Genomic DNA, 20,587 nt, shown 5'->3' with positions numbered 1-20,587 from the left:
TCTGGTATGCTCCCCTCCTCCCATGCCCCCCGTAGGTCGGCCCATTTGGGCCATGGGTTCTCCACACACCCCCGTCCCCTGTTCACCGCCGTCGTGCCCCCGATCTCCTGACTGGGGGAAAGGGAAGGGGATCAAGGGTCTGGCTTGGAGGCAGGAGAAAGGGAAAGGGGGGGAAGAGGGAGAGGGAGAGGGGAAGAAGAGAGAAAAAAGAAAGAAGGGGCAGTGGGGGGGGGGAGAGAGGGGTGGGGGACTGAAAGTGCCTATATCCTGTGAGAGCTCTGCGGGTCAGGTCTAGTGTATCCTAGAACTATGCTGCCTGGTGGTTTGCGTCCCTGGTCGCTGTGGGTCGTCTCTGGGCTATGTAGGTGCACCAAGGGTACCAGGTAACAGCACATTTGTCTCCCGTGCCGTGTAGTGATGCCGAGAGGGACTCCATACTGTATATATCCTCCACTCGGTCCATCCATTGCTCCACAGTCGGTGGCTCAGTTGCGCGCCATTTGGTAGGGATGAGGGATTTCGCTGCGTTGAGTAAGTGTTTGGTTAGGGATCGTTTGTATGTAGCGATAGGGCGTGTGGGGTGGTGGAGTAGCATCGGCAGGGGCTGGAACAGCAGGTCCGGGTCTGTGATGCTTTTTGTGTGGATTTGTTTCCAGTACTGCTGGATTATAGGGCACGACCACCATATGTGGATGTCTGTCCCTCCCTCGGCTCCGCATCTCCAGCAGATGTCAGGGATTTCTCGGTTCATGCGATGTAGTTTCGCTGGGGTCTTGTACCAGTTGACCATGATTTTGTAGTTAAGTTCCTGGATTTTTGAGCTGAGTGTGCCTTGGTGCGTCAGCACGTGGATCTTTTCCCAGTGTTGGTCTGTTATTGTTTGGCCTGTAGCTTGTTCCCAACGGGACTGATATCGCGGTGGTGCGCGTGGTGTGGTTGTGAGCAATAGAGAGTAGAGTTGCGTGATTCCTTTCAATGGCCTATCCCTGGCTGCACATACAATTCTATTAATTAAACAAAGTGTTTTTAAGTTGTGTGCACATAAAAAAAAATCCCAAAAACTAAAATGATGTCGCAAATATGGACACATCCAGTTCAATCTTTTGTGCTGGAAAGTATAGTGTCTTTGTTTTGATCAACATTACATGAAAAATATATGAGACGTAGATATATAGCCCTGTAAGAATCATTATACATGTGTGTTTTTCAATCTCTTGGAAAATATGGAATAAACTGATATCCACTAAATTAGTAGCAAACAGGAAACTAATAATAGTAGGGAGACTTGTAAAAGTTATTAATAATGAACCCAATTGATTTCAGTTGTACCAACTGATTTACATATATTTGATCTGGTAAAGAGGTTCTGCATACACAATAAAAAAAAAAGATGATGGTAAACAAATTCCCCTACGGCACTGAACTTCAAAGGATTTAGAGCACATCCATGTGAGAATATGCACATTAAGGAACATTATAGACACCCAGATCACTTTATCTCATGGAAGTGATCTGAGTGCAGTGCCCCTGTTCCCTTAACCTTGTAGCTGAAAACACTGTAGATTCACAGAAACTGCAAAGCTGATATTGCAGGGTTAAGACTGCCTCTAGTGGCTGTCTACCAGTGGTGCTTCCTTGATTTTCACAGATTTTAACTTCGTGAAAATGCTGTACACATCCTCACGCTTTCCATTGTCTTCAAATCTCCCTCAGCAAAGCATTAGGTTTATCCTTGGTGCCGGGGAGGGAGAGACGAAGGCAGCACCAAGGGTTTTCGGCGCTCGAATAAGCTGAATGTTTAAAGGATTTTTAACCCTTTAATTTACTGGGGTGGGAGCGCAATGAATGGGGAGGGGTGAAAGAGGGACACTACAGTGTTGTATTCCAAGCACTATAATGTTTCTTTAAATTTGCCTTTTTTTTTTTTTTTTAATACTGCAATTAATTTGGATGCAGTTTCTATGTGTTTGCATTACTTGAAACTAAATAATTTTCTTAACAATTACACGTAGAGAACAGAAATAACACAGAGCACATCTTTTTCATAATCCAAGACAATAGAGTTGCTAGGGATGGCTGACAGGGGCAAGAGTCCAAATCAGGGTCCTGAGAAACCCCGGGTCTATTTTTGAAACCATTCCATTGTTAGCCCAGATTCCACTGCAATGCCGAGAGAGATAGAACATATTTGTGATACTTTAATGCATCAACAATTAAGTATACAACAGAGTGCACTGGTATAGCTGTGAGTGTAGGCTTTTAATGCAGTAGCATGACAAATTAATACAGGTGTGAAGTTAGTAAATGTAGGTTTATTTACATAATACTCTCAATTGTGTCACTATGTAATTTATACCAGTGTTCTGCAAACTTTTAAAACCCGCAGCCTTGCAAAAATAGGAGAAATATTTTGCGGACCAGCAAAAGCCAGAAATAAAAACCAATGCTATGTGTGAGGGATAAAGTGTGTCTGTAAGGGGTTCAGTCTATGAGGGGGTGGGGGTCGGGGCTGCAGGGTGTGTGTGAGGGATGCTGTGTGTGTATGTAAGGGGTGCTGTGTGTGTGAAGGGATGCAGGGTATGTGTGAGGGGGTGCACGGTAAGTGCTTTAAGGGGGTGGATCGCATGTGTAGGACGGGTGCTGTGTGTGTGTGTGAGTGGTGCTGGGTATGTGCCAGAGGATGCAGTATGTATGAGATGTGCAGTGTGTGTGCGTGAAGGGGTGCAGGGTATGTATGGGATGCAGGGTGTGTAAGGGGGTGTACGGTATGTGTATGGGGGGGTGCACAGTATGTGTGTGAGGGATGCTGTGTGTTAAGAGGTGCTGGGTATGTGTGAGGGGGTGCAGGGTGTGTGAACTGATGTAGTGTGTGTGAGGGTCTATATTGTGGTAGGGGGAGTGATCAGGGAGAAAATGTATATTATTTACTCAAAAGGGGGGGGGCTAGCTGAGACACTGAGCAGACATGCATATGTTGTGCTCCGGTTCAATACACTGGAAAAGAGGCCTTATTGCCACAAGGTGAACTGTGGCAACCACCCCATGAGGAGAGGGGTTAGCGCCGCCAGAGATGTCCTTTCCCCCTTAGTGTGAGTAATGCTGTAGTATTCCCAAGCAGTAATCCAAGCGGTAATAAAGCAGGTATAGCTGTTCCCTACAATCACAAGACGAGGCTCTGTGTTGAGGGTAAAGATGAACTGTTTTAATGGAACACCCCAAAACACGCTTAACAAGTAGGTACCCCCTCAAGTCCTATATCCCCGGGTAGCCTGGATCTGAGCGCCCAACATATCCAGAAAGCACTCAGATCCCACAAATGCACCCGAAACGCCACTGGAGTATAGTTTAGACCAAACGTACACGAGGCGCCTAAGTAAAAGAGTTCCATAAATTCAGGCTTAGCGGTCGGTTTCTTTCGGGAGTACAAAACACAATAAAATAACGAAAGTAACAGTTCGTATATGAGTTGGTCGTGTGCCCCTCGTGCGGGAGTTTGTTTCTACTGAAAGCCACTCTAGTTAGTCGAATAAAACCGAACACACATGTGGTTGGAGGTCCCAGCGCTGTTCGCGCCATTGAGTGCCCGATTTTAATTCCATACACTCAACGACCAAACACCGCTGTATGCGTTCGCGAAACCAAGATGGCTGCCGCTTCATGTTCGTCCACACGAACGGCGGCCACCCAGTCGACCACTTGGAATGTTGGTAATTGCGGTTTGCGAAAGAGGTCAGGTAGGTTAATGAGCGGCACATGACTGTTCTGGGTGGTCTGTCCATTCGGTATATGGTTCGGTATACGAACCAAATTGTTCAAACTGTTCGATGATGTTTGTATACCGGACCAGTCAATGTAGAACAATAATTCAGGGACAGGGAATCTGTCACATAAACAAAAAAAAAGAGAACCTTCACTATTCCTGATACTCTCCAGAGAGCGATGGGGTGCAAACATAACATAAAATGTTAGCCCAGAGGGTGTAAATCCCACAGACATCCGACTGTCCTTTGACCAACCACAGGCCCGAAAAAATATGGCACCAGGGAGGCAGCATGGCTCAAGTGACTCCATGGACAAAGAGAGGTCGCCTTAGGCCACCAGTGGAGTGTTCATAAGGGCAGACTCAGACGCATCTCCCTCTACAAAGGGGGACATAAAAAAAACTTCTCCAGGACCTGAGAGAGGTATAGGAGGAAGATCTGGTGGGAGTACAGGCCGAGATCGGCAGGCTGCGGCAGCGGATTGGGAAAGTGGAATCCAGAGAGGAAACACACAAGCGGCGCCTGACAGACACCCGCTCCCATGTGGAAGCCCTCACCCAACAGGTCCAAAGCCTCTACCGCACAGTGGCAACACTCGAGGCAAGACACAGCCAGAAAAATATCAGGATCTGCGGAGCGCATGAAACAGTAGGCCCAGAGGCCCTTCTGAACTTCGCCCACAAGGTGACACGGGTAATGGAGGTGAGAGGCGCAGAAGACTCGGCGCATATTGTGACAGCTTTCAGGATTAGGAAAGGCACCGACCACCCCAGCGAATGCACCCAGAGACATCATCGCTGTCACCTGGGAAGTAGCTGTGAAATCGGCTATTACGGCCTGTTCTAGGAAACATATTCACTATAATAATCTTGGTCAAAAAATTGTTTCTGTTGTTATTTTAATACTTTTATTTGTACGTCCTACATTGTGGTCCTTTAATATAAAATATAAAAAATGATTTATTGCAACATTATTTAAATGAACGTATGTGTGGGAATGCATAATATATATAGAAGGCGTATGCCTGAAATTGTGGGAGGGATTTTAAGCCTATTTAAACCCAGCAAACCCCTTACTTACCGGTCTTCGACGATTTCGGAAATTCCCTCCCACCACACCCTCTTCATATATCATTATATCTGGGTGGGCCCTCTATTTACAGGCCTAACCTCACGTCGGTTTCGGCACACCTCAACCGACTCTTATTTATTAAACTACACACACTTTAATGTGCGCCCCTTCCATAATCCCGTACACAAATATATATATATATATATATATATATATATATATATATATATATATATATATATATATATATAAATGGAAAGTAATCTTGCACTCCATGAAATAAAAGTTACTTGCCTGGTGCTTGTCAAGCAAAAATGTAGAAAATTGTAGAGATGATAGCACTCTCAGGACTCCAATATAAGATTTAACTTTTAATAGCTTACAGGATAAAAAATCGACGTTTCAGTCTGCTATGCACAGACTTTCATCAGGACTAATATATACAGTACAAATACACACTTATATACAAATAAGAGAACAAGCAATTAACTTACCCACCACCGGAATTAACTCCCACTCCCTGTCTGTCCGGTCCGAAAAAACGCGCGGATTCTGCCTTGGGTCACGTGTGCGTACGTGACGTCGGCGTCATTACCACGTCACGTGATCGGCCGGGCTGCAGCCTAATTGGGAGGGTGTTGCTATGCGACCACTGTGTCCATAGCAACTAAAAACAAACAACAACATTGCTGGAAAGACTTTAAACGTTATATGTCTAACGGGCATACCCCAGATAATCTGCACTGGCGAAAAGGGTAGTATATCTACAGACTTTAACAAGATATGTACATTAAAGCCCAAATGTGCAGGCAAAGCATGTATAACCATGTAATCAAAACCCCAACACGAAACAGGCATCTAAATCTAAATAGAGGGAAAATAAAAGGCCAACAGAATAATAACAACTAAAGCATAATTATCCTGATTAGACATAGAAAGCACATATCATGAGTACTGCCTATGTAAATTACCGCTAAATAGATAGCATCAATTTTCTCCCAACGACACCCCTCAGTGTTTACATAAACCTATTTCAGTACACTACTCAGGGAGAGAGCCCCTTACAAAATCGGGGATAGCTCCTAAGTGTAGAACCACTAGTCAGGGATGATGGGTGAGCGCCTATCCCCCTGGGTGGGCACAACCTCCCATACTATTAACGCCGTATAGGCAAGATAAACAAAATAAACAAAATAACTACTAGAATAAAAACCTATAGGGCATACACGGGACTATACCGAGTGCATACAAATTATGTACACTTACAATCAACACCCTCCTTTAAAACAGGGAAGGTAAGCATATCAGGTTGTAGGGAAATGCTATTTCACACACAGTACTATGTACAGAAATACCAGGGAAGCGGTGCATACCCCATAGTGAGGGGGAGTTAGGGTGTCTGCCTATCCCCCAGGGTGGGCATCGCCATCCCCACTCTACCTCCACAGGGTAAGAAGGTGCACAAAAAATACCAAGAGAGATAAATGATAAATTTAGATAATGAAACCAAATGATATCCCAGGCGCCAAAGTGGAAAGCCCGGATAGCCCAGGGCTCCCCCACTTCCATGGCACAGGTCCCATGGACAAAAAAGCCTAAGGTATCAAGTTGGTCTAATACGATGTAACGGACCCTCAACATAACCTACATGTCACCACATGCTGAGTAATAGAGATGGTGCCATAACCCGTAGGGTGGGCACCAGCCTCCCACAACAGACAGTATCAGGGTGAGTATATTCAAAAAAAGGTTATATCATAAAAAGGCAGACAGTGAATACTTCTCATTCAACCCATTAGGGTGGACAGTTTGAAGAGTCCTGATCCAATATAGTTCCCTCTGCAGGAGCATCTTCTTGCGGTCACCACCCCTTCTAGGCATAGGAACGTGATCGATGGCCATCAGTTTCATAGATGGGAGAGTATGGCCTAATTCGAGGAAATGTTTGGCAACCGGTAGATCGGACTTCTTATCCCTATATGCCGTCCTGATGCTCGATCTGTGATTACGTATCCTTTCTCTAAAGGGTAGATCGGTCTTTCCGATGTAAGTCAACCCACACGGACACATTAACCTATAGACCACAAAATCACTGGTGCACGTCAGACGGTGCTGTATTCGATAGCTGATACCCGTGTGTGGATGGGTAAATGTTTTCCCAGGGATCATGTGCCCACAGGTTACACAACCCAGGCAACGATAGCATCCCAGGTTCTGCGACATTTTATCTTTCAAATAGCAGTGTGTGGGGTCAGTCTTCACTAATAGATCCTTCAGGTTTTTATTTCTTTTATAGCAGATCATTGGTGGTTGTTTGAAAATGTCCGGTAGAGTAGTATCATTCTTTAGTATTCTCCAGTTGTCACAGATGATTTCCCTGAATTTTGATGATGATGTGGTATAAGTAGTGGGGAAGACCAATCTCTTGGGCTGTGCTGTGGACAGTGAGGGATCCACAGTTGTGAGGCACCTATTGAGTGCTTTGTGTAGCACATAACTGCTGTATCCCCGCTCCTGAAACTTGTTCCACATACCCTTAAGTTGTTCTTGAGCATTATTGAAATCAGAGTTGTTACGCAGTACCCGGAGAGGAACTGCGTCACTTTGGTCGCTCCCTAAGACTTAAGGATTTCTTTAAGTCTAAATCTATTGACTGCTCTACTTCGTCTGCTCAATTCAAGAAAAGGAGTACCTTTGATCCCATGCCTAATCAGGCTTCTATCAAAACATTTCTACGCTCGGTGCAAAAAGAGTCATCTGACCATCTGAAAGAAAGTGGTCCACACCACTCCAATTGTACACAGAAGGATCGAGCCATTATTAAGTCACTGGCTAGTGACAAGAACATCGTCATCAGACCAGCCGACAAGGGGGGCGGTATTGTCATTCAAAACTATTCTGACTACCGCTCCGAAATTTTGGGACAACTCTCAGATCAATCTACCTATTTGAAGCTGCAAAAAGACCCCACAGAACAGGTTATCCGTTTGATTGAAACCTGTCTGGTGCGAGGCCTACACTCTAATTACATCTCCATGGAACTATTCACGTACCTGCAATCAACAGCACCCAGAACCCCAGTGTTATATACACTGCCCAAAGTGCATAAGAATAAAGAGATATCCCCTGGACGCCCCATTGTGTCTGCAATAGGGGGCGTATTGGAACCATTGGCAAAGTGGTTGGACCACTTATTCAAGGAGACCATAGAACATCTTCCGACGTGTATTAAAGACACTCCAAGCTTCATCAAGCGATTGTCTGACATGAAGTTACCCTCTGGACCTATAGTCCTAGTGACTTGTGACGTAAAGAGTTTATACACAGTAATACCGCACCAAGAAGGGATTGAAGCAATGAGATCAATTCTAGCAGTATCCGCACACTACAGTGGTCCTCCAATAGAATTCACATTGGAAATATTAGACATCGTGCTGTCTCAAAACTATTTCAGATTTGAATCTGAGTGGTATAGACAGATTGCAGGTACATCCATGGGTGCTGCGATGGCACCCATGTATGCAAATGGCTATATGTTCAAGTTTGAGACCAACTACATCTTGGAACCATATAAAGAACGCATCCTATTATATGTCCGGTATATTGACGACATCTTTATGCTAGTCAGGGGGGATGTAATAGGAGTGGAACGGATGATTGCACAGATTAACCTATGCACGCCCAATATAGAACTTACAGCGGTGGTGGATGAATCTACAGTAGATTTCCTGGATGTCAGAATAACGCGCATGGACTCCAGCCTAATCTATACACTGTACTCCAAACCCACAGATCGCAACACGCTACTACAGGCCAACAGCTTCCACCCGACAGCATTAAAACATTCATTGCCATATTCACAATTTCTCCGGGTACTGCGTAACAACTCTGATTTCAATAATGCTCAAGAACAACTTAAGGGTATGTGGAACAAGTTTCAGGAGCGGGGATACAGCAGTTATGTGCTACACAAAGCACTCAATAGGTGCCTCACAACTGTGGATCCCTCACTGTCCACAGCACAGCCCAAGAGATTGGTCTTCCCCACTACTTATACCACATCATCATCAAAATTCAGGGAAATCATCTGTGACAACTGGAGAATACTAAAGAATGATACTACTCTACCAGACATTTTCAAACAACCACCAATGATCTGCTATAAAAGAAATAAAAACCTGAAGGATCTATTAGTGAAGACTGACCCCACACACTGCTATTTGAAAGATAAAATGTCGCAGAACCTGGGATGCTATCGTTGCCTGGGTTGTGTAACCTGTGGGCACATGATCCCTGGGAAAACATTTACCCATCCACACACGGGTATCAGCTATCGAATACAGCACCGTCTGACGTGCACCAGTGATTTTGTGGTCTATAGGTTAATGTGTCCGTGTGGGTTGACTTACATCGGAAAGACCGATCTACCCTTTAGAGAAAGGATACGTAATCACAGATCGAGCATCAGGACGGCATATAGGGATAAGAAGTCCGATCTACCGGTTGCCAAACATTTCCTCGAATTAGGCCATACTCTCCCATCTATGAAACTGATGGCCATCGATCACGTTCCTATGCCTAGAAGGGGTGGTGACCGCAAGAAGATGCTCCTGCAGAGGGAACTATATTGGATCAGGACTCTTCAAACTGTCCACCCTAATGGGTTGAATGAGAAGTATTCACTGTCTGCCTTTTTATGATATAACCTTTTTTTGAATATACTCACCCTGATACTGTCTGTTGTGGGAGGCTGGTGCCCACCCTACGGGTTATGGCACCATCTCTATTACTCAGCATGTGGTGACATGTAGGTTATGTTGAGGGTCCGTTACATCGTATTAGACCAACTTGATACCTTAGGCTTTTTTGTCCATGGGACCTGTGCCATGGAAGTGGGGGAGCCCTGGACTATCCGGGCTTTCCACTTTGGCGCCTGGGATATCATTTGGTTTCATTATCTACATTTATCATTTATCTCTCTTGGTATTTTTTGTGCACCTTCTTACCCTGTGGAGGTAGAGTGGGGATGGCGATGCCCACCCTGGGGGATAGGCAGACACCCTAACTCCCCCTCACTATGGGGTATGCACCGCTTCCCTGGTATTTCTGTACATAGTACTGTGTGTGAAATAGCATTTCCCTACAACCTGATATGCTTACCTTCCCTGTTTTAAAGGAGGGTGTTGGATTGTAAGTGTACATAATTTGTATGCACTCGGTATAGTCCCGTGTATGCCCTATAGGTTTTTATTCTAGTAGTTATTTTGTTTATTTTGTTTATCTTGCCTATACAGCGTTAATAGTATGGGAGGTTGTGCCCACCCAGGGGGATAGGCGCTCACCCATCATCCCTGACTAGTGGTTCTACACTTAGGAGCTATCCCCGATTTTGTAAGGGGCTCTCTCCCTGAGTAGTGTACTGAAATAGGTTTATGTAAACACTGAGGGGTGTCGTTGGGAGAAAATTGATGCTATCTATTTAGCGGTAATTTACATAGGCAGTACTCATGATATGTGCTTTCTATGTCTAATCAGGATAATTATGCTTTAGTTGTTATTATTCTGTTGGCCTTTTATTTTCCCTCTATTTAGATTTAGATGCCTGTTTCGTGTTGGGGTTTTGATTACATGGTTATACATGCTTTGCCTGCACATTTGGGCTTTAATGTACATATCTTGTTAAAGTCTGTAGATATACTACCCTTTTCGCCAGTGCAGATTATCTGGGGTATGCCCGTTAGACATATAACGTTTAAAGTCTTTCCAGCAATGTTGTTGTTTGTTTTTAGTTGCTATGGACACAGTGGTCGCATAGCAACACCCTCCCAATTAGGCTGCAGCCCGGCCGATCACGTGACGTGGTAATGACGCCGACGTCACGTACGCACACGTGACCCAAGGCAGAATCCGCGCGTTTTTTCGGACCGGACAGACAGGGAGTGGGAGTTAATTCCGGTGGTGGGTAAGTTAATTGCTTGTTCTCCTATTTGTATATAAGTGTGTATTTGTACTGTATATATTAGTCCTGATGAAAGTCTGTGCATAGCAGACTGAAATGTCGATTTTTTATCCTGTAAGCTATTAAAAGTTAAATCTTATATTGGAGTCCTGAGAGTGCTATCATCTCTACAATTTTATATATATATATATATATATATATATACACACACACATGTAAAGAAACGGCTTGCAGTCACGGACTTGAGATATAGAAGTTTTTCTTTATTCAAAGCGTATCCATAAAATCATCACACCAACTTTCAGCCCTCGTCCGGGGCTTTCCTCAGGATGAACTGACTGTTCATCCTGAGGAAAGCCCCGGACGAGGGCTGAAACGTTGGTGTGATGATTTTATGGATACGCTTTGAATAAAGAAAAACTTCTATATCTCAAGTCCGTGACTGCAAGCCGTTTCTTTACATGTATACTTTTTGGCTATGGCTTTGAAGCACCCGGCCCCGAAATTTGTGGTTAAGCCTGAGTGCAAGGATACAAGCATTTCTTATATATATATATATATATATATATATATATATATATATATATATATATATATATATATATATATATATATATATATATATATATATATATATATATATATTCATATTCCACAATGAAGGCTGCACTCCACGGTCTTCATTAAATCCAAAACTTTTATTGAGTACACATTAAAAAATGATCAACGTTTCAGCCCCACATTGGGCTTTCCTCAGGATCAAAAAAACGAACATGCTTGTTTTGGATTTTAATGAAGACAGTGGAGTGCAGCCTTCATTGTGGATTTTCTATGTGAATCAGCCAGCAGGCTTTGGCACCCGGCATTTAACAGGAAAGCGTGAGTGCAAGGAATTTATCTGTTTTATATATATATATATATATATATATATATATATATATATATATATAGTAAATGAGCAGATGTGTGTGAGTGTAATAAAATGATGACAGCTTGTGGAAAGAGTGAGCAATATAGCTTGAGCTTTCACTTGATGTGATCGATCTGAAATATGTTGTAATTTTTGCTTAAGCTTTTTGGAATGGTAAAACTATATTATGGTGATTTAGATGTCATAAAAACATGAGTTTGCATGCATATGGCATTTCTTGGCCTAAAGACTCATGAACAATTTAATTCCTGTAATGGGCAGATGTAATGGCCTTTTAGAACAAGGAGTAGAACATAGCATGGATAAGCCCATATTTTACAGCAAAGCATCCTATGCGTCAGCATGGCTGAGCTCCAGCAGAGCAACAACGATAGACAGCTTGTTTTACATGAACACTATGTTGTGCCAACAATGGAGGAGAACGGTTTATTGTCCCCACAACAGATGCAGTTTTAGAAAATCAGATGGAAAGCAAAAACAGCTTTTAGCAAGTACTGAGAACTGTGCCGCCTACTGGAAAACAGAACAGTGTATTGCAAATGCTATGTATATATCATTTACTCCAGTCCACAAGCTGATTAACAACAAGTTCCAAGATTCTGACAGAGAAACATAATATTTATTGTTAAGAGGTGGAGAGGCAGATTTTGCTTCCCATCAAGTTGTAGGGTGTCAGATCATTTTAGGGCTCTGGTTGTTCTAACAATCTTATGGCTGCCAATTGATCTCTAAAGGGAGTTTGTACAGAAAAACAAAAATTAAGGATTTAATATTTTACCTAAAGCAATATATATTTTTAAGACAAAAAAAATCTTTATAAAATGTATGATTAACCATGATACTGCAGTGCTGATTTCAGTCAGTGGTAGAGTGGCTTATCAAATGGACTTTAAAAAAAGGACACATTAAAGGACCACTCTAGGCACCCAGACCACTTCAGCTTAATGAAGTGGTCTGGGTGCCAGGTCCAGCTAATGTTAACCCATTTTTTTTTATAAACATAGCAGTTTCAGAGAAACTGCTATGTTTATTAATGGGTTAAGCCTTTCCCCAAATCCTCTAGTGGCTGTCTAACTGACAGCCGCTAGAGGCGCTTGCGTGATTCTCACTGTGAAAATCACAGTGAGAGCACGCAAGCGTCCATAGGAAAGCATTGTAAATGCTTTCCTATGCGACTGTCTGAATGCACGTGCAGCTCTTGCCGCACGAGCGCATTCAGCCGACGGGGCGGAACGGAGGAGGATCGGAGGCAGAGATCTCCCCGCCCAGCGCTAGAAAAAGGTACGTTTTACCCCTTTTCCCCTTTCCAGAGCCGGGCGGGAGGGGGACCCTGAGGGTGGGGGCACCCTCAGGGCACTATAGTGCCAGGAAAATTAGTATGTTTTCCTGGCACTATAGTGGTCCTTTAAGCAAATAGTCTGTATTCTTGTTAGCCGTGGTTAATCTGCCAGAGTTTAAGCTACAGAGTCAAGGAGTGCAATTTTAGATATCACTCCAATGGTCAATACAATTTGAAAGCATAAGAAATCTTTCACACATATTGCATTTTATTTATTGTTTGTTAATAGTTTGTGATGTCATTTGTGTATGGATAACATCTTTAATCATGAAAGACTAATTCTGATAAGCATGTGAATGTAATGTGCTGCAAAGCTTATATGCCCATAGGCCATGCTTCAACAGAAAGCTTTACTTGCTCCTCCAAATATCAGACTATTTCACCGAATCCATGATGTCAAAAAGGGCTTGTAAGTATGTGATTGACCTTAACCCTCTCCTCCTGAGAATTGGGAGGATGGGGGGTAAGGTCAATATAAAAGGCTTGCCAATCAAGCAGTGTAAAATCTTGGCATTTTGAAGGAACCAAGTATTTGCACATTATACAACTCTGAGATGTCTAATTAACCCACAGTAAATCCGATTCCACTCCTTCAAATAAACACACACATGCAAAAGGATGCATACAAATATAGATAAAACATGTAGGGAAGTTTGAGAGAAAAACATCTTGAATTTGTGTAATATTTTACAAAATGTAATCTGGGCTGAATCCTTATTACCAGTCAAAAAGTAAATGCCAGAAGCTTCATTGCCCTGCACACTTGCATTAGTGTTATATGGTCAAGGCACCTTTTAGGGAGGTTTTTTTTTTTCATCATTAATAAAACTGACCTTTAACAAAGACCAGGATGCCAATACTCTTGTTGGAAAAGTATTCAAGTGTATTGGATTCTCTGAAGGGGAAATTAGTGTAATAGTTTGCTGCTTACATGGAAACACCAGTCTAATCAATGGCAAATGAAGTAGGATTTCCTTCCAATCTTTCACAAACCACTCCATCTGCTAATATTTTAATATACTCCAAAAGAAAATTAAGTACAGTGCTTCTATGCTTCTGTATCCTTTTACTGCATATTGTATAAACACTAATAGTGCAACAGTACTGTTGGCAGCTCGGAGGTAAGGGGATACTATAGGCATCAAAACAACTTAAGCTTAATAAAGCAGTTTTTGTGTATAGATCATCACTCTGAAGTCTCACTGCTCAATTCTCTGCCATTTAAGAGTTAAATCACTCCTGTTTCTATCCATGCTGCCCTAGCCACACCTTCCCTAGCTGTGACTCACACAGCCTGCATAAGCATTTTTAATTTTTTAATCAGATGTCAACTTACTTTATATGTTTTTATTTACTGCTCCAAAACAGAACTTTAATTATACATATGGAGGCTCCTGCATGGTCTAGAACAAGCATGTCAAACTCAAAGGCTAGCATGGGCCACATAAACAAGTTTTACGTTTATACTCCCCAGACTGTTTATACTGTTTTGAAAAGTACAGTATAAAAAACAAAAACAGCATCTCCCTCTAATGAACCCCAGTCCCCCCCCTGTACTAAATCCCAGTCCCCACCCCGTGTACCAATTCACAGTCCCCCTTCTGTACTAATTCACAGCCCCCCCCATACCAAATCCCAGCACCCCCTGTATATACTAAATCCCAGCACCCCCTGTATACTAAATCCCAGCACCCCCCTCTATACTAAATCCCAGCACCCCCCTCTATACTAAATCCCAGCACCCCACTCTATACTAAATCCCAGCACCCCACTCTATACTAAATCCCAGCACCCCCCTCTATACTAAATCCCAGCACCCCCCTTTATACTAAATCCCAGCACCCCCCTCTACTAATCCTCAGCACTTGTTTAAAAAAACAGGAAACAATATTAGCCAACAAGCAGACTCCACTCACATTGCCGCTGCCAATATGCGACTCCGGAGTCCAGTCTCTGGTATACCCCCAATGGCGCTGTCCGCATCCTGTCCCAAACAGATCCTCCTGCTACTCCTTGAAAATCTGTGAAGGTGGAGCACGTTGACGTCACGTCAGAATGTGACGTGGCGTTGTGTTCCTCCATGTACCTCCAAGTCCTCCACTGTCCAGCTGTGGCCATCGCAACACTGACCAACACACACTGACAGACAGACACACACACACACACACACTGACAGACACACAATGTGGGGAGAGCAGGTGCCTACTCTGCTTTAGTAAGCATGGCAAACTCGCGGCTCGCAAAAAATATTAATTGTGGGCCGCAAGTTTGACATGCTTGGTCTAGAAAACTATTAACATAATAGGTGATAAGATATTCTAGCTTAAACAGACTGTGCAATAAAGGAAGTTTAAACATGAGATTTTTACAGGAAGTGTTCAGGAAGGCTGTGCAAGTCACCCACAGGGAGGTGTGACTATAGCTGCCAAGTGATGTACCTCCTTAATAGCAGATAATTGAGCAGTGAGACTGCAGGGGCATGGCCTACAAATCAAAATGCTTAATTAAGCTAAAGTTGCTTTGGTGCCAATAGCATCCCTTTAATATATATTTTTTTTCTTGTATCTAAACTGAATTATCTTATCCTCATTATTTCTAGTGTGCTCAAATTTTAGTCTACATGCCAACTCCAGCAATTCCATGTGTTAAAAAACACCTGGACACACACACAGATCATTCAAATGTAGACTTCTCAGCCTTGAGAAAGGCTCTAACATAGAACCAAAATATTTTGAGATGTGGAGATCAAAGTCTATTCCATTCTCCAAATAAAGTCTGCATATGGATTATCTCTGTGTGTGTCTGAACGATTCTTCTAAGTTATCGAAATGGAAGATTGCCACCCTGGTCAGAAGGCATTAAGAATCAACATACAGATTGTTATAGACATTTTTAGAGTATGTCAAGAACAACTGTGGCATACGTGCCCTAAATCAGTTCTTTCCTGTTCCTTATATCTGATTGAAAAGTTGTAGAAATAAACAATTCTACTGTTAATGGTTAAGTTCATTACCTTCCTTCTGCCAGAAAGTCCATTCTTCACAAGTGTTTCCTGCTCCATAAATATCCAGACAAACATTAAACATGACAAAATCACAGGAAACAAAGCTTCATACCTGAAATACAAGGGCCCCACCGTCATTAACATACTTATTCAGAATTGGTCAGGGAAACAACATTTAAAATAAGTGTTTATGCATCTTACATTTACAATGGCATGCACACTGTAGAAAATATACTGGGTTAGGCAGGGGAGTGGCTGGTTGGCTGTCTGTCAATTTTTGGCCTTGAGGTTAATTACAATTGAATTTATAGGGTCCAGTTTTGTACAGATGCTAAGAGAGAAGTGGCTTTGTGAAAATAACAACTTGGCTCAAAACAAATCTATACATACCATGCAATTTCATAAACAATATTTTATATGAGCACACTCCATGATAAATCCCACATTTAAATAGGCTAATAAAATGCTACAATACAACATGGCATATGAGATCACATGCCAATGGAAGAATTTGATTTATATCACAGTAAAAGGGACTGCATGCTCACAATTAGTGATGTCCCGAACGGTTCGCTGGCAAATAGTTCCCGGCGAACATAGCTTGTTCGCGTTCGCCACGGACGGCGAACATATGCGATGTTCGGTCCGCCCCCTATTCGTCATCATTGAGTAAACTTTGACCCTGTACCTCACAGTCAGCAGACACATTCCAGCCAATCAGCAGCAGACCCTCCCTCCCAGACCCTTCCACCTCCCGGACAGCATCCATTTTAGATTCATTCTGAAGCTGCATTCTTAGTGAGAGGAGGGACAGTGTGCTGCTGCTGATTTAATAGGGAAATTGATAGCTAGGCTAGTGTATTCAGTGTCCACTACAGTCCTGAAGGACTCATCTGATCTCTGCTGTAAGGACAGCACCCCAAAAAGCCATTTTTAGGGCTAGAACATTTTTTCTTCTGTGTAATCTAATTGCAGTTGCCTGTCTGCCAGCATGTGTGTCAGGCTCACAGTGTATACTGTGCCAACTTGCCCAGTGCCACCACTCATATCTGGTGTCACAATAGCTTGCATTTAAAAAAAAAAACTTTTTTGACTGTAATATAATAGCAGTAAGTTTCCTTCACAAGTGTGCGGTTCAGGGCCTGCCAGAGCACAGTGTCACACCAGTGCAATTCATATCTGGTGTAACAGTAGTGTACAATAAAAAAAAAAAATAGAAATTTGACTGTGAAATAATAGCAGTCAGTTTCCTTCACGCGTGTGTGTTTCAGGGCCTGCCAGGGCACAGTGTCACACCAGTGCAACTCATATCTGGTGTTACAGTAGTGTACATTTAAAAAACAAAAAATACAATTTTGACTGTAATAGATTGAATAGCAGTTAGTTGTCTGCAAGCGTGTGTGTCAGGCCTACAGCGTCTACTCTGCCAACTTCTGCCAGTGCACAGTGTACTCATATCTGTTGTCACAGTAGCTTGCACGCATAGTACCACTAATCGAAAAAAAAATGACAGGCAGAGGCAGGCCACCCCGCAGGGGCAGTAGTGGTCGTGGTGCTGTGATTCCCTTTGGCCCTAGAATAATGCCCAGTGTTCAGAGGCCACGTACCTTGAACTCGAAAAGTTCTGAGGACATAGTTGACTGGCTAACACAGGACACCCAATCTTCTACAGCTTCCGCTCGGAACCTTGACGCAGCATCCTCCGTCAGCTTAGCTTCGGGCACCTCTCAAGTTAAAACTCGCCCGCCTGCCGCCACCACCAACACTAGCACCACAGCTGCCTCACTTGATATGTCAGAGGAGTTATTTACACATCACTTGGTAGAAATGAGTGATGCGCAATCATTATTGCCAGAGGATGTAGATAACAGGGATATGTCTCAGTCAGGCAGCATTACACACATGGACGTACGGTGTGATGATGATGATGTTCTACCCGCTGCTGCTTCCTTTGCTGAGTTGTCAGATACAAGTTAAGCGGTTGATGATGACGATGCGTCCGTGGATGTCACGTGGGTGCCCGCTAGAAGAGAAGAAGAACAGGGGGAAAGATCAGATGGGGAGACAGAGAGGAGGAGATGAGTTGGAAGCAGGGGGAGGTCGTCGCCAGGAGCTAGTGGCACAGTCAGACAGCATGCATCGGCACCCGGGTCAGCCAGACAGCACGCCAATCAACACGTGCTGTTGCCACCACCAGAATGCCGTCATTGCAGAGCTCAGCAGTGTGGCATTTTTTTGGTGTGTCTGCCTCTGACAACAGCGATGCCATTTGCAACCTGTGCCAAAAGAAACTGAGTCGTGGGAAGTCCAACACCCACCTAGGTATAACTGCTTTGCGAAGGCACATGATCGCACATCACAAACGCCTATGGGATCAACACATGAGTACAAGCAGCACACAAACTCAAAGCTGCCATCCTCCTCCTGGTCCAGCATCTTCATCCACGTCAACCACTGCTGTCCTCCTTGCCCCCTCTCAACCATCCGCCACTCCGTCTCTCGCCTTGAGCAGTTCCTGCTCATCTGCCCACAGTCAGGTGTCTGTCAAGTACATATTTGAGCGTAAGAAGCCAATGTCACAAAGTCACCCCCTTGCCCAGTGTCTGACAGCTGGCTTGTCTGAACTCTTAGCCTGACAGCTTTTACCATACAAGCTGGTGGAGTCTGAGGCGTTCCAAAAATTTGTAGCTATTGGGACACCGCAGTGGAAGGTACCCGGCCGAAATTTCTTTGCACAAAAGGCAATCCACAACCTGTACTCGATTGTGTAAAAGGAAGTAATGGCATGTCTGGCACACAGTGTTGGGGCAAGGGTCCATGTGACCACTGATACCTGGTCTGCAAAGCATGGTCAGGGCAGGTATATCACCTACACTGCGCATTCGGTAAACCTGCTGACGGCTGACAAGCAAGGAATGCGTGGCATTGCAGAGGAGTTGGTGACACCGCCACGACTTGCAGGCAGTCCTGCTGCCACCTCCTCTACTCCTCCTACTCCATCCTCTTCCATAACCTCCTCGGCTGAGCCCTCTTGTGCTGCTGCGTCTTGCTCCACATCAACGGCACCCCCCCAGCTCCCCAGGTACTATTCCACATCCCGGATACGGCAGTGTCACACCGTCTTGGGGTTGACTTGCCTGAAAGCAGAGAGTCACACCGGACCAGCACTCCTGTCCGCCCTAAACGCACAGGTGGATCAGTGGCTGACTCCGCACCAACTGGAGATCGGCAAAGTGGTTTGTGACAACGGAAGAAATTAGAATTCGGGCAAGTTGACACATGTGCCGTGCATGGCACATGTGTGTAATCTGATCGTACAACGCTTTGTGCATAAGTACCCAGGCTTACAGGACGTCCTGAAGCAGGCCAGGAAGGTGTGTGGCCATTTCAGGCGTTCCTACACGGCCATGGCGCACTTTTAAGATATCCAGCGGCGAAAAAACATGCCAGTGAGGCGCTTGATTTGCGACAGCCCGACACGTTGGAATTCAACACTCCTAATGTTCGACCGCCTGCTCCAACAAGAAAAAGCCGTTAACGAGTATTTGTATGACCAGGGTGCTAGGACAGCCTCTGCGGAGCTGGGAATTTTTTTGCCACGTTACTGGACGCTCATGCGCAATGCCTGTAGGCTCATGTGTCCTTTTGAGGAGGTGACAAACCTAGTCAGTCGCACCGAAGGCACCATCAGCGACATCATACCATTTGTTTTCTTCCTGGAGCGTGCCCTGCGAAGAGTGCTGGATCAGGCGGTAGATGAGCGTGAAGAGGAAGAGTTGCGGTCACCATCACCACCAGAAACAGCCTTATCAGCATCGCTTGCTGGACCTGCGGCAACGCTGGAAGAGGATTGTGAGGAAGAGGAGTCAGAGGAGGAATGTGGCTTTGAGGAGGAGGAGGAAGACCAACCACAACAGGTATCCCAGGGTGCTCGTTGTCACCTATCTGGTACCCGTGGTGTTGTACGTGGCTGGGGGGAAGAACATACCTTCAGTGAGATCACTGAGGACGAGGAACGGGACATGAGTAGCTCGGCATCCAACCTTGTGCAAATGGGGTCTTTCATGCTGTCATGCCTCTTGAGGGACCCTCGTATAAAAAGGCTGTAGGAGAACGACCTGTACTGGGTGTCCACGCTACTAGACCCCCGGTACAAGCAGAAAGTGCCTGAAATGTTAATGAATTACCGCAAGTCGGAAAGGATGCAGCAGTTCCAAAATCAATTAAAAAGTATGATTTACACAGCGTATGAGGGTGATGTCACAGCACAACAGCTTTACAGACGTGTTGTTGATGGAGGACATGCAGAGCTTTTTAAGTCCTACGCATCGCCACAGCCCTTCGGGGTCCACCCTCAGAGAATGACTCGACCGACAGGTAGCAGACTACCTCGCCTTAACTGCAGATATCGACACTCTGAGGAGCGATGAACCCCTTGACTACTGGCTTGACCTGTGGCCTGAGCTATCCCAATTTGCGATAGAACTTCTGGCCTGCCCCGCTTCAAGTGTCCTTTCAGAAA

The 20,587-nt window shown here is 44.3% G+C and overlaps 1 protein-coding gene across 2 annotated transcripts in view; it reads right to left on the bottom strand.

The window, feature by feature from the left end:
• PIGN (phosphatidylinositol glycan anchor biosynthesis class N) overlaps positions 1-20,587 on the bottom strand; it is a 360,977-nt gene that overhangs the window by 112,415 nt on the left and 227,975 nt on the right. For both annotated transcript variants that reach the window (XM_063450558.1, XM_063450559.1), the window contains one exon: positions 16,075-16,177. In XM_063450558.1, the coding sequence (XP_063306628.1) occupies positions 16,075-16,177 (103 nt within the window). The remainder of the gene's footprint in view (positions 1-16,074; positions 16,178-20,587) is intronic.

Source organism: Pelobates fuscus, chromosome 4 (assembly GCF_036172605.1).
Source record: "Pelobates fuscus isolate aPelFus1 chromosome 4, aPelFus1.pri, whole genome shotgun sequence".
Taxonomy (NCBI): Eukaryota; Metazoa; Chordata; class Amphibia; order Anura; family Pelobatidae; genus Pelobates; species Pelobates fuscus.
The sequence above is the reverse complement of the archived record's forward strand: the minus strand, read 5'-3'. Positions and strand labels throughout refer to the sequence as shown.